This window comes from Chelonia mydas, chromosome 23 (genome assembly GCF_015237465.2).
Source record: "Chelonia mydas isolate rCheMyd1 chromosome 23, rCheMyd1.pri.v2, whole genome shotgun sequence".
NCBI classification, from domain to species: Eukaryota; Metazoa; Chordata; order Testudines; family Cheloniidae; genus Chelonia; species Chelonia mydas.
Genome location: NC_051263.2, coordinates 14,202,527 through 14,215,953, shown reverse-complemented (window position 1 = coordinate 14,215,953; position 13,427 = coordinate 14,202,527). Strand labels below are relative to the sequence as shown.

The window sequence follows — 13,427 nt, the reverse complement described above, 5'->3', positions numbered from 1 at the left end:
AAGCCAGCAGGGTGGGGAAGATTCTGGCATCCAGGGAGCTCAGGTTTCAGGAAGCAGAGGGCTAATGATTTGCCATGGGCATAGCAGAGTGGTTAGGTGGCAAACCATCTTGCAATCAGGGAATCTCCTGGGGGGCGGCCAAGGGGAGGAGCCCCCAAGGGAGGCTGTATATATGGGGCTGGGGCTTTGGGGCTGGGACAGTGGGGACAGGACAATGGCTTCACCTGCAGCTACGTGCGTCCTGGCCTGGGCCCTGGCACTGCTCTGCGAGGAGACCCAGGGTAAGGGAGGCAGGGGCTGTCTCAGGTCGGTGTGTGTTGGGATGTAGTGTGGTAGAGTGTGTGGCTATGCAGCAAGGTGTTGTGGAGCAGTGTGGTGTTGTGTTGTGGAGCAGGCTGTTGTGTTGTGTAGTAGAATGCATGTTGTGGAGCAGTATGTTGTGTAGTGTAGTAGAGTCTGTGTTGTGGAGCAGTGCATGGTGGGTGTAGTAGATTGTGTGGCTCTGCAGCAGAGTATTGGTCTGCAGTGTCGGAGAGTGTGCACTGAGGAGCAGTCTGTTGTGAAGCTGTGTGGTGTGAAGTGTAGCTGTGTGGTGTGAAGTGTAACAGACTATATTGTGACAGGTTTCAGAGTGATAGCCATGTTAGTCTGTATCAGCAGAAAGAATGAGGAGTACTTGTGGCACCTTAGAGACTAACAAATTTATTCGAGCATAAGCTTTCGTGGGCTAGAACCCACTTCATCAGATGCATATAGTGGAAAATTCAGTAGGAAGATATATATACAGAGAACATGAAAAAATGGATGTTGCCATACCCACTATAACGAGACCAATTGATTAAGGTGGACTATTATCAGCAGGAAGGAAAAAAAACAAATGTTTGTCGTGATAATCAGGATGGCCCATTTCAAACAGTTGACAAGAAGGTGTGAGTAACAGCAGGGGGAAAATTAGCATGGGGACATAGTTTTAAGTTAGTGTAATGACTCATCCACTCCCAGGCTTTATTCAAGCCTAATTTAATGGTGTCTAGTTTTGCAGATTAATTCCAGTTTTGCTGTTTCTCTTTGGAGTCTGTTTCTGAAGTTTTTTTGTTGAAGAATTGCCACTTTTAGGTCTGTAATTGAGTGTCCAGGGAGGTTGAAGTGTTCTCCGACTTATTTGTGCATGTTTTATAATTCTTGACGTCTGATTTGTGTCCATTTATTCTTTTTCTACATTGTGAAGCAGCTTGTTGTGCAGTAGAGCCGTATGGTGCTGTGCAGGGGACTGTTTTGTTGTGCAGTGGGGTGTAATACACTCTGTGTTGTGGAGCAATGTGTTGTGTTGTGGAGTAGGTTGTTGTGTTATGTAGTACAGTACATGTTGTGAAGCAGTGTGTTGTGTTTAGTAAAGTACGTGTTGTGGAGCAGTGTGTTGTAATGCAGTGGAATGGTGTGTTGTGTAGTGGAGGAGAGTGCATGTTGTGGAGCAGTGTGCTGTTGTTGTGTAATAAAGTCTCTGCTGTGGAGCAGTGGGTTGTAGTGTAGTAGATTGTGTTGTTCTTCAGCAGCGTGTTGGTGTGCAGTGTAGAAGAGTGTGTGCCGAGGAGCAGTCTGTCGTTGTGTAGCTGTGTGATGTAAAGTGTAACCGACCATGTTGTGGAGCCGTATGGTGCTGTTCAGGGGACTGTTTTGTTGTGGAGAGTAATACGCTGTGTGTTATGGAGCTGTGTGTTTTTGACGAGTATCGTGGTGTGGGGGTTGTGGCGCAGTGGATGCTGGGTGGCAGTGGGCATGTGTAGTGCAGTGGCTGTTGAGGGACGTGCTGTCGTTGTATAGAGTAGCACAGTGTTTTGTGAAGCAGTGTGAGACATACCAGCCTGGTAGGGGTCAGAGATGGACAGCAGGAGTCCTGGCTCCCAACGCCCCAGCCAACCACTAGACCCCTCCCCCTCCCTGAGCCGTGGCTAGAACCCAGGCTTCCTGACCCCCGGCCCAGGGCTCTCCCTGCTAGGCTTGGAGGGGCCCCCTGGTGGCCATCGCCCCCTTTTCTGATCTCTGCCCGTTGTTCATGGCCAGGTGCGGACACTGCCCCCTGCGTCTTCCCCTTCACCTACAAGGGCAAGGTCTACACGGCCTGCACGACCGAGGACAGCAGCCGGCCCTGGTGTGCCACCACGGCCAACTACGACCAGGACAAGGCCTACAGGTTCTGCTCTGAGGAGGGTGAGCGCCCAGGGGTGGGACAGGGACAGGACGGGGGGACAGCGGGGGGACAGGACGGGAGGGAAGCCAGGGGATGACAGTGGGACAGGGCAGCTGGGGGGAAGGGATGGAGACGTGGGGCAGCCTGGGGTTGGGATGGGGATGGGGGGCAGCACGGAGGAGCGTCATGTTCCCCATTTGTGATCCCCCATGCCTGGAGCTGGTGGGTCTGGCCCATGTCCAGGCGCTCGGCCACCGTCTTCCTGGCACCTGCCCTAACGACGTCTCCAGAGCTGGGCAGGGCAGAGCCACCCAGTTGGTCTGTCTGTCTAGCCCCATATACCCTGCTCTGTCTGTCTGTCTAGCCCAATACACCTCCACCCATCTGTCTGTCTGACTATGGGTCAGACCCTTGCACGGTGGCAGCAAGGTCCCCATCTCTGGTGGTCCTTACCCTCCCCTCCAGGCTCTGTCCAGGGTGGGGTGAGGGGTCCGCACCCATCTGCGCTGCCCCCAGGGCTTCCCACCCCCTGACGGTCCCTGCCTGTGTCTCCCCCCCAGCCTATGGCGGGAACGCGGGCGGCCAGCCCTGCTTCTTCCCCTTCGTGGACCAGGGCCACACCTTCCGCACCTGCACCACGGAGCGGAGCCAAGGGGCCCTGCCCTGGTGCTCCACCACAGCTAACTACGACGCAGACCAGCGCTGGAGCTACTGTCCTGACACAAGTACGGTGCCTCTGGGGGCTCCCCAGCCGGGGGCATGGGTAGGGAACACGGCCACACCCAACGTCCCCCCACTCATCCAGCCCTGCTGGTGCCCTTCACTCCTGACCCACAGCCCCTTCTAGCCTAGCCCTGGGCTTCCCTCCAACACAGCTCTGCCAGTGCCCCATAACCTAGTCCCCCATTCCCTGCACTATCCCACAGCGGATGGGGGACATTGACCAGGCTGCTGGGGGGCTTGGGGAGGTGAGCGGTTTTATTTACCTGGAAACAGGCTCAACTTGGGGCAATTCTGGTTTGAGTGTGAGCCACGTTACCCAGCATGCTCTTTGTCTCCCCCGTCCCATCTCTCCCAGTGCTTGGCGGGAACTCGGAGGGCCCCTGCACATTCCCGTTCAGCTACAAAGGCAGGGAGTACACGGCTTGCACCACGGATGACAGCAAGCGGCCCTGGTGTGCCACCACGAGCAACTACGAAGCGGACCATAAATGGAGGTACTGCGGCACGGCAGGTACGTGGGGCCAGGAGAGGCTTAAGGGGTGGGTTTGCTTTGCAGCTGGTATGAACACAGACTATGGGGGCAAGAGGCAGCATGGCCCAGTGGAGAGAGCACAGGAAAGGGAATCAGGACACATGGGTTCCATTCCTGGTTTTGGCTGTATGTCTAGCACCCGGCATGGCAGGGCCTAATCTCAGTGACTGTGTGTCTGGGCAATGCTCTATTCTACTCCAGGGGTTTTTACTGTCTCCATTACTGTGGTATCTGAATGGTCAAACAAAATGAGTGGGCAAGAAACATTCATTTGTATATAGGTCCTGTAGGAGCAAGGAACATCTCAGTACCCATAGTGAACCAAACCAAATCAAAATTTTGCCCAGTGCTGCCGATCGACACCTTGGATCTTCTTCCAAGGTGTCAAGAAGCCAAGAAATATTTTTGGGAATTCAAAAATTTTCCCCTCTGGGATTGGAGGGGGAAAAAATGAAACCTCAAAAATATACATGAACTGAAAAGCCAAACTCTTTCAGTTCAGCTCAGTTGAAAAGTTTTGTTCTGAAACTTTCTGTTTCCATTTCAACCTTTTTTCTTTTTTAAATGTTTTTTTACTCTAATTAGCTTAAATGTCTGTAACCCTTCTGCCAGTCAGAGCTGGCAGCAACAAGAGCAGGGTTCAGTATCTAGGGTTCCTTTTCAACAATATAACAGAGAACCAGCTCGAGCCCCCACCCAGTGACCTGGGACAATTACACAACACCTCCTGGGCGCCTCTAAGAGGCAATACTTCCCCACTTGCAAGCACAGGGTCTGAGTGTAGAATAGAAACTTTTAATAAAAGGAGGGAAGTAACTCTGCATTAATTTGGGAAAATGCCACAAATGGGGTTCATAAACATAAGCCATGAGCAAAAGACCCACCCCAAGTAAGTTGGGCATGTCCCTTTCCCCTCAGGGTCTTAAGTCCAGCAACCAAAAATTCCTTTAACACGCCCATCCCTTCTCTGCACCCCACTCACAGTTGTTGTCCTTGGTCAGTGCAGACCTAGAGTTCAGAGGCACATCTGCAGAGTTCACCTCCCACCGTGGGTGGAGGGAGGGTGGGTAAGGAGGCACCTTACTCGCTCCACTGCTCAGGTACTCACTTGCCACCCCTCTCTGCAGGGCTCTGCTCTGACCCTCTCCACCAGCTGCCCTGCTGGCCACTCACTAAGATGTCTTCAGGGCCCATCACTTAATACAGCTCTCAATGATTTCAGCTGTTAGTGTGGGAACCTCACTGCTCATGCACACAGGTCAATCTCTTGCATCAGAAGCACTGTCCCAAAGCAGGTCTAATACTTAGACCTAGATATCAGTGATTTCAGCTTTGCAGCATGTAACAAGATTCTCAGTTGAGTTTAAATTATTACACAATGGAGAGAGGAAGGGTCAAAGAGTGTCTGGGGCCCTTGGGCACAGCCCACACCGCCACCCATAAACATCTGTCCCCACCCTCTCTCAGTTCACTAGGCTTTGGAACCCATGTCCCCTGCCTGGCGAGTGCCATTCAGTTGAGGGCGGATCCCTCTATCGGGATATGCCAAGTACAGTTCTGCTGCCCATGATTCACACAACAAGAATAGCAACCTTTATTACTCCTGCCCCAATAACAAGGAGATTGGGGATCTCACACCAGCCAAAAGTGACCATTTGGGCAAGCAATCCCATCATGCTGAGCACCTAGGCAGGGTGGGTGTGCCCATGCAAGTGAGATCAGGTTCTGAAATCCTCTTCCACAGCTCACCACTAGATGTCAGGGGAGAGCTCATTCAGACTCTGCTTACATTTCAAAGCAAAAAGGTGTTCCCAACCGGGAACCCAGATTTTTTTTCCCCCATTTCGAACATGTCTAAACGTTTCCATGCTTTTTTCCCTCCTACATGTTTTTCAAGTTGGGAAATGCGTCAAAACCAGCAACTTTCATCAAAATGCTCAAACACTTTTGAGTCCCATGAATTGGCATTTTTTCAACTTTAAAAAAATAGTTTTGTTGGGAAAATTCGCACCCAGTTCTCCCAGCAAATCTCCCGCCCTGTGTCCTGCCTTCTGCCCTGTTTTTAACCCTTTCCTCCCTTGCCTCTTTCTCCACCAGCGGCAGGGGGAAATTCAGACAGCTCCCCTTGCGTTTTCCCTTTCATCTATAAGGACAAGACCTACCACAGCTGTACAGCCGTCAATGACAAGATGGGAAGGCCCTGGTGTGCTACCACTCCCAACTATGACAAAGACCATCTCTGGCGCTTCTGCTTGAGCAAGGGTGAGTCCCGGTCACGACCAGAGCGCGCCGTGTCGGCACAGAAGTAACGGGTTTGTGGAGGACGTGCCGGTACATGGAGCTCTAGCATAGTTAGGGCTGTCACCCAGTCTTGCGGGCCAAATGAGCTCGCTGGAGGAGCTGCATGCCACAAATGGCTTTCCCTGTGCAGCCAGATTGCCTGGCATCTCCTTGTCATGCGGCTGTCAGAGACAGGATGCCAGGCTAGATGGGCCCCTGGGATGATCCCGTGCTCCTAGACACAACGCCATTCACCCACTGTAAAAAATTATCTTTGGCTTTTGCTGCAGCAGTGAGACAAGACACCCCCACCCAGGCTTTTCTTTTTTGCTAAGAAAACAGCCACGACGGTCCCTCTCTTTGGCATTCCTGCTGTTCATTCTGCTTTGCTCGTTGCCTTTGCAGCCTATGGGGGGAACTCGAATGGCCAGCGCTGCATGTTTCCTTTCGTCTACAAAAACCAGCTATTTCACAGCTGCACCAACGCCGGAGACAAGATGGGAAATTTCTGGTGTGCCACAACCCACAACTACGACCAGGATAAGCTGTGGAGCTACTGCCCCGATATCAGTAATGTGTCCAGTCTCTTCGTATGTTCCCTTTGGGGCAGATCTGACTCTGGCTTTTCCCATACAGCTGGGCAAATAATTAATTTGTGGTGTTTCTGAAAAATCGGGGTGGGGGGAGGAGCTTCTCATGGATTGCCATGAAAATGAATTTTTTGAAATTGTCATTGAATCAAAAAATGGGGGGGGGGGGGGAGGAAAACTTTCAGGTGGATCATGAAAGTTCATTTTTTTAAAAATTGTCATTGCATTGCAAAGTCAGAAAAATGGTTTCAAGTGCATTCCTAAGATGAAATGTCTGACATTTTCAGTGAGTCAAAAAATTAGAAAAACATTTGTCTCAGGTTGTCCAGAAAATGAAATATTTCACAGTTTTTAATTAATCAAAAAAATCGGGGGACAATGTGTTTTGGGAGGATCCCGGAAACAAACTTGTTCGAAATTTTCCATCATTTGTAAGATCAGGGAAAAAAACATTTTGGGTGGATACTGGAATTGAAATTTTCTTTGATGCTTTTTGTGAATTAAAAAATCAGGAAACAAAATTGATTTGGATGGATCCCCAAAACTATTTGTTTTAAATTTTCATTGAACTGAAAATACTCTTGGGTGGAATGAAACATTTCTTTTCAATTTTGAGCATTTAAAAAACTTTCTAAAAGTTGGTTTTAATAAAATAGAAGGAGATTTTGAAAGCAGAAGTTGTTTCAAATTGAAGAATAGACTTTTTCTGACTTTTTGGTCATTTTTCCGACACGAACAATCCCACAAAACTGACACAAATTCACAACACATTTTGGCTTCACTGAATCCGTACTTTTCACCAAAAACATTTCATCTGAAAAGTTTCATCCACCTCTATTTACTGAGTTGTTCAGGGGCCTCCAGATCTCCTGTATAATCTCATCACATCTCTGCTGTGCCCCGAGCCAATGAGAAGTTGTAACACTTGGATGCCAATGGGAGTTGGGCTGTGGGTGTCTATTTGATTGGTGGGTGGGATAGTGGCTTACAACACGCCCCTCCCAGCAGCTGAAGGAGCCTCTAAGGATTCTTTCAGGAAAGGTTCAAGGCCAGGTTCTAGGAGCAGCCATAGAATCAGATCCAGAACTGATGGAGGGTCTGACCCCAGTGGGATTTGGAAATCCAGGTTCCTGTCCCAGCCCAGTGTTGGCTTTCCTGGAAGATGCTTTAGCCATGACAATGTCTTAAAATCCAGACTGGATGCTGTCCTAGAAGATACTTAAGTGAAACCCAAGTTATTGGGTTCAACACAGAGAGAACCGGGGGACAGTCACTGGCCTGTGTTCCACAGATCAGACTACATGATCACAATCATAGAATCATAGAATATCAGGGTTGGAAGGGACCTCAGGAGGTCATCTACTCCAAGCCCCTGCTCAAAGCAGGACCAATCCCCGACTAAATCATCCCAGCCAGGGCTTTGTCAAGCCTGACCTTAAAAACTTCTAAGGAAGGAGATTCCACCACCTCCCTAGGTAACCCATTCCAGTGCTTCACCACCCTCCTAGTGAAAAAGTTTTTCCTAATATCCAACCTAAATCTCCCCCACTACAACTTGAGACCATTACTCCTTCTGGCCTTGGAATCTATGAAAGCCTACCTGAGATTTCTTGGCTGTTGGTGATGGGTGGCTGGATCATTGTGGGATGCAGGAGCTGTTAGTCCATAGGCAGGTGGGCGTGTTGGTGGTGTCTATAACCACCTTCCTTTGCCTCCCTAGTCCTGGGTGGGAACGCGGCAGGAAAGAGCTGTGCATTCCCCTTCCTCTACAACAAACAAATGCACCACACCTGCACCAGTGACGGGGCAAGCTCGGGGAAACTGTGGTGCAGCACCACCAGGAATTACGACGTGGACAAGAAGTGGACTTACTGCTCCACGCCAGGTAAGGCAGGGGGCGGAGGAAGCTGAGCCTTGCGGTTAAGGTGTTCGGCTCACTGAGACCTGGTTTAATTCTGTCATAGACTCCTTGGGTGAGTCAGTTAGGAACTGGTTGGTTGGTTTTTTGGTCCCCATCCCCCGCCCCTTAGGAAAAGCTGAGCAAGCTGAAGTTCATGGGGAGCAGTTCTTAAAACCATCCCCCAAATCGCCCTCGAGCGGAGGGCTCCTTCCATTGGCTGTTCAGATTGGCAGCGCTCTGAGGCAGGGACTGTCGGTCTCTGTCTGTCTGGATAGCACCTGGCACAACCCCGATCTCAGTGACTCCGTGTCTGGGCAGCACCCGGAGCGACGGGGCCCCGATCTCGGTGACTCTGTGTCTGGGCAGCGCCTGGCGTGACAGGGCCCCGATCTCGGTGACTCTGTGTCTGGGCAGCGCCTGGCGTGACAGGGCCCCGATCTCGGTGACTGTGTCTGGGCAGCACCCGGAGCGACGGGGCCCCGATCTCGGTGACTCTGTGTCTGGGCAGCACCCGGAGCGACGGGGCCCCGATCTCGGTGACTGTGTCTGGGCAGCGCCCGGCGTGACAGGGCCCCGATCTCGGTGACTCTGTGTCTGGGCAGCACCCGGAGCGACGGGGCCCCGATCTCGGTGACTCTGTGTCTGGGCAGCACCCGGCGTGACAGGGCCCCGATCTCGGTGACTCTGTGTCTGGGTGACACTCAGTGCCCCAATCTCAGCAAAAGGGGCCCCAGATCTTACACTAGTATCTAGAGGCCTTGACTAATGCACGTAATAACCACCGAGGATGTACTCCTAAAACACATCTGGGGTGTGGCTGTGTCTAACCACTTGTGCGTGTATAAACTGGCTAAATGCACTTCCCCACGGACCCACAAACCACCTAACACATTTTGCATATGCAACCCCCAACAGCACAGACATTTTTTGCCTGTCCCCTTGGCATCTTTGGCTCGTTAGCCCCATGTTGCAGAAGTGGGGAAACAGAGGCATGGAGCTGGGCCGTGCCTTCCGAAAGGTCACCCAGCAGAGCCAGGCATAGCACCCAAGTCTCTCGTTGCTCAGCCTGGCGCCCCTGTCACAGGGCCACACTCTCCCCCCTAGCCTTAAGCTGCCTGGGGAACTATCTAACAAAGTGTTTGCTCGTGGTCTGATGCCACCTGCATTTGCTATGCGTTACCTGTGATTCTGGTCACAGTGCTCACCCGCTGTCGGTGTGTTTGGTCTGCAGACTATGACAAGCCCTGTGTCTTTCCCTTCATCTACAAGAAGTTTAAATTCGACACCTGCACCAACCTGGGGGGGTCTAGCGGGAAGTTCTGGTGTTCCAAAACAGACAACTATGACCGGGACCATCAGTGGAGCTACTGTCCTGCCTGAGACAGGTAGGACAGGGCAATGGGATGGTTTCTGTTTATAGCATTCCCATCTGGAGTAGGGGTGTGTGTGACAGGTTCGGTCAGAGAGATCCCCTTGGACTGTCACCTGATGTGCTGAAATTACCTCTGAGCCCGTTTTCCTTGCCAACTTGGGACTACAAGAACCCTGCCTTGGTGAGCCAGACATGCTAGCCGGCTGCAACACAGACTCAGGGTCTGGGCCATACCCCCAAAGCTGAAGACTTAAATGAAAACAGCTCAGCAGGTACTTGTCTCCAGCACCCAGACACCCAGCTCCAAATGGGCTCCAAACCCCAAATAAATCCGTTTTACTCTGTATAAAGCTTATACGGGGTAAATTCATAAATTGTTCGCCCTCTGTATCACTGGTAGAGAGATATGCAGAGCTGTTTGCTCCCTCAGGTATTAATTACTTACGCTGGGTTTATTAATGAACAAAAATGATTGTATTAAGTATAAAAAGTAGGATTTAGGTGGTTTCAAGTTATAAGAGGTAGAACAAAGTAAGTCACCAAGCAAAATAAAGCAAAAACAAGCAACTCTAAGCCTAATACATTAAGAAACTGATTGCAGGTAATATCTCATCCTCAGAGATGTTCCAATAAGCTTCTTTCACAGACTAGACTCCTTCCTAGTCTGGGTCCAATCCTTTACCCTGGTACAGTCTTTGTTAGTTCCAGCAGACATCTCAGGTGGTAAGCAGGGATCTTCTCATGACTTGCAGCCTCTTTTGTCCTCCTCCACCCCCTTTTATAGCTTTGGCACAAGGAGGGAATCTTTTGTCTCTCTGGATCCCCACCCCTACTTCTAAATAGAAAAGTACCAGATTTAAGATGGATTTCGTTATCAGGTGATATTGTCACATGTCACTGAAAGACCCCTTGTCTCCATCCCCCATGGGCTGGCCCACACGTACACAGGAAGGCTTTCAAGTAACTAAGGCCATTTACAACTGATTTTTTCTGGAGCACCTTTAATGGCCTCCACTTAATATGTTTACATCAGTGATACAAGTTTATATCTTATTCTCCTAACTCCAGATATAGAAATAATACATGCAAACAAATAGGACGAACACACTTAGTAGATTACAAGCTTTCTAATGACACCATACAAGGGGTATTTAGCATAAAGCATATTCCAGTTATGTCATATTCATAAGCATATTTCCATCAAGTATGTGGAGTGCAACGTCACAGGGTGATCCTCCTTCCTTTGTCTATTTACACTGGGAACTCTTCCAGGCAGGGACCATCTGCAGCACCCGGTTCAAGGTGCCCCCAATCTCGGTGACTCTGTGTCCATCCATCTTTCATCACATGCATCCATCTATCCATCACCATACACACCCCTCCATACATTCCCATACGCATCCATCCACCCACTCATACATCTCTATCCACAGTCACCCATCCAACATACACATCCACCAACCACCCAACTATGGAATCATAGTGATATAGGGCTGGAAGGAACCTGAAGAGCCCAGCTTCTGCCCCCCATGCTGAGGCAGGACCAAATATACCTAAACCATCCCTGACAGGTATTTGTCCAACCTCCAATGACGAGGATGCCACAACCTCCCCTAGATAACCTGCTCCAGAGCCGAACTATCCGTAGAGCTAGTAAGTTTTTCCCAGTACATAACCTAACTGCAAACTCGGCTAATTCCTCCTTGTCTTTCCCTCGGTAGCCATGGAGAACATTTGTTCTCCATCCTCTTTCTAGCAACCTTTTGCATATTTGAAGACTGTTATCAGGTTCCCCACTCAGCCTTCTCTTCTCAAGATTCAACTTGCCCAATTTTTTCAATCTCCCCTCCTAGGTCAGGTTTTCTAAACCTCTGATCATTTCGGTCACTCTTCTCTGGACTCTCTCCAATTTGCCCACATCTTTCTTCAAATGCAGTACCCGAAACTAGACACTGTCCTCCAGCTGAGACCTCACCAATGCCTACTACAGCAGGACAATGACTTCCCATGTCTGACATATGATGCTCCCGTTAATACACCTCAGAATTATATTTGCCTTTTTCACAACCTCGCCATGCTGTCGACTCATTCAATTTGTGATCCACCCTAACCCCTACATCCTTTTCTGCCGTCCTGCTGTAAAGCTAATGAAGTGGTGCTGAACGTCTGTCCTTCTGTCCTTTTCAGGTGACCGCCCCAGTGCCGGGAGGAGACAGAATGATGAAATTCGAAATTAAATGAAAGGAATGATCCCCGCTCTGGACACCTCTGCCCTCCCAACAAAGATCGCTTCTGATCAACAGATGCCGGTGGCATGATCAGCCTTGAATCCAAATCCAAATGTGCTCATTTCTCTAGTTGATTTTAGTAAATTCAAATAAAGCACCTTTTGAAACACAGTGTCTGTGAGTTCTGTGTCCAGGCAGAAGGCAATCAATGACCTATCCATTTCCCTGGGATGAGGATGACAGTGCGATGGCTTTTGCTTCTGATGCATATTGGGCATTTCCCAATGAACATGGCTTATTGGAAGGGCTATAAATCCTCCTGCTTCAGGGTTGAAGGTGATCGCTCTTAGTGGTCAGTGTGATGTTGCACTCCATATGATTTTATGGAAATATGCTAATGAGTGTGAATATAATGTAACTGGAATATGCTTCTTGCAAAAGGTCTCTTGTAAGGTATCATTACAAAGCTTATAATCTACTGAGTGTGGTCATCCTATTTGTATCAATATCATTCTTGTATCTGAAACTAGAAGTATGAAATATATCTCTGAGGTCCTATTGTAATTATGCAAAGTGTGGGCCATTAATGGTGGTTTGGAATCTTGATGGCTCCCATTTACCAGGACAATTGGTTGTAAATGGCTCTGTTTACTTGCAAGCCTTCCTGTGAGTCAAGCCAGGAAAAATGAAGGTTTGGGGTCTCACAGAACATGTGACCATGTCACCTGGAACTGGAATCCATCTTAAACCTGGTGCTTTTCCATTTAGAAGGGTGGGGTGGGGACCCAGAGAGACAAAAGATTCCCACCTTTTGCCAAAGCTATAAAAGGGGGTGGAACAGAACAAAGGAGGCTGCAGTCATGAGAAATCCCCTAGCTACCATCTGAGCTGGAACAAGGACTGTACCAGGGGAAAGGATTGGGCCCAGACTAGAAAGGAGTCTAGTCTGTGAAAGAAGCTTATTGGAGCATCTCTGAGGGTGAGGTTTCATCTGTAATCACTTTCTTACTGTATTAGGCTTAGACTTGCATATTTTTGTTTTATTTTGCTTGGTGACTTACTTTGTTCTCTCTGCTATTACTTGGAACCACTTAAATCCTACTTTTTATACTTAATAAAATCACTTTTTGCTTATTAATTATCCCAGAGTAAGTAATTAATACCTGGGGGAGCAAACAGCTGTGCATATATGTATAAGCTTTATACAGAATAAAACCGATTTATTTGGGGTTTGGATCCCATGGGGAACTGGGTCTCTGGCTGCTAGAGACAGGAGCACTTTCTAAGCTATTTTCAGTTAAGTCTGCAGCTTTTGGGGGACATGGTTCAGACCTGGGTCTGTGTTTGCAGCAGGCTAGCGTGTCTGGCTCAACAAGACAGGGTACTGAAGTCCCAAGCTGCCAGGGAAAATGGGCTCAGAGGTAGTTTCAGCACATCAGGTGGCGGTCCCAAGGGGGTTTCTGTGATCCAACCTGTCACAATCAGGAAGGGAACATCCTGGGAGACAGATTACCCCACATTTCTCCAGTGCTTTCTCTGAAGCTTGTCATGCTTCCATTCCCAGAGATACTGAACTAGACAGATCTTGGGTCTGGCCTGGCCTGACCAGTTTTA

At 49.3% G+C, this 13,427-nt stretch overlaps 1 protein-coding gene across 1 annotated transcript; it reads left to right on the top strand.

The window, feature by feature from the left end:
• The first annotated feature begins 161 nt into the window (after nt 1-161).
• LOC102942473 (epididymal sperm-binding protein 1) lies at nt 162-11,980 on the top strand. Its single transcript, XM_027829575.3, has 9 exons — nt 162-281; nt 2,062-2,208; nt 2,749-2,913; nt 3,267-3,422; nt 5,541-5,705; nt 6,129-6,293; nt 8,034-8,198; nt 9,445-9,598; nt 11,773-11,980. Exons 1-8 carry the CDS (start codon nt 173-175, stop codon nt 9,591-9,593), a joined length of 1,221 nt encoding a protein of 406 aa, XP_027685376.3. The 5' UTR covers nt 162-172; the 3' UTR covers nt 9,594-9,598; nt 11,773-11,980.
• The last annotated feature ends 1,447 nt before the right edge of the window (nt 11,981-13,427 follow it).

Coding starts and splice junctions, on each gene's coding strand:
- LOC102942473 (XM_027829575.3), top strand. CDS start 173: ATGGGGCTGGGGCTTTGGGGCTGGGACAGTGGGGACAGGACAATGGCT. Junction 2,914..3,266: donor GAGCTACTGTCCTGACACAA/GTACGGTGCCTC, acceptor CATCTCTCCCAG/TGCTTGGCGGGAACTCGGAG. Junction 8,199..9,444: donor GACTTACTGCTCCACGCCAG/GTAAGGCAGGGG, acceptor TTTGGTCTGCAG/ACTATGACAAGCCCTGTGTC.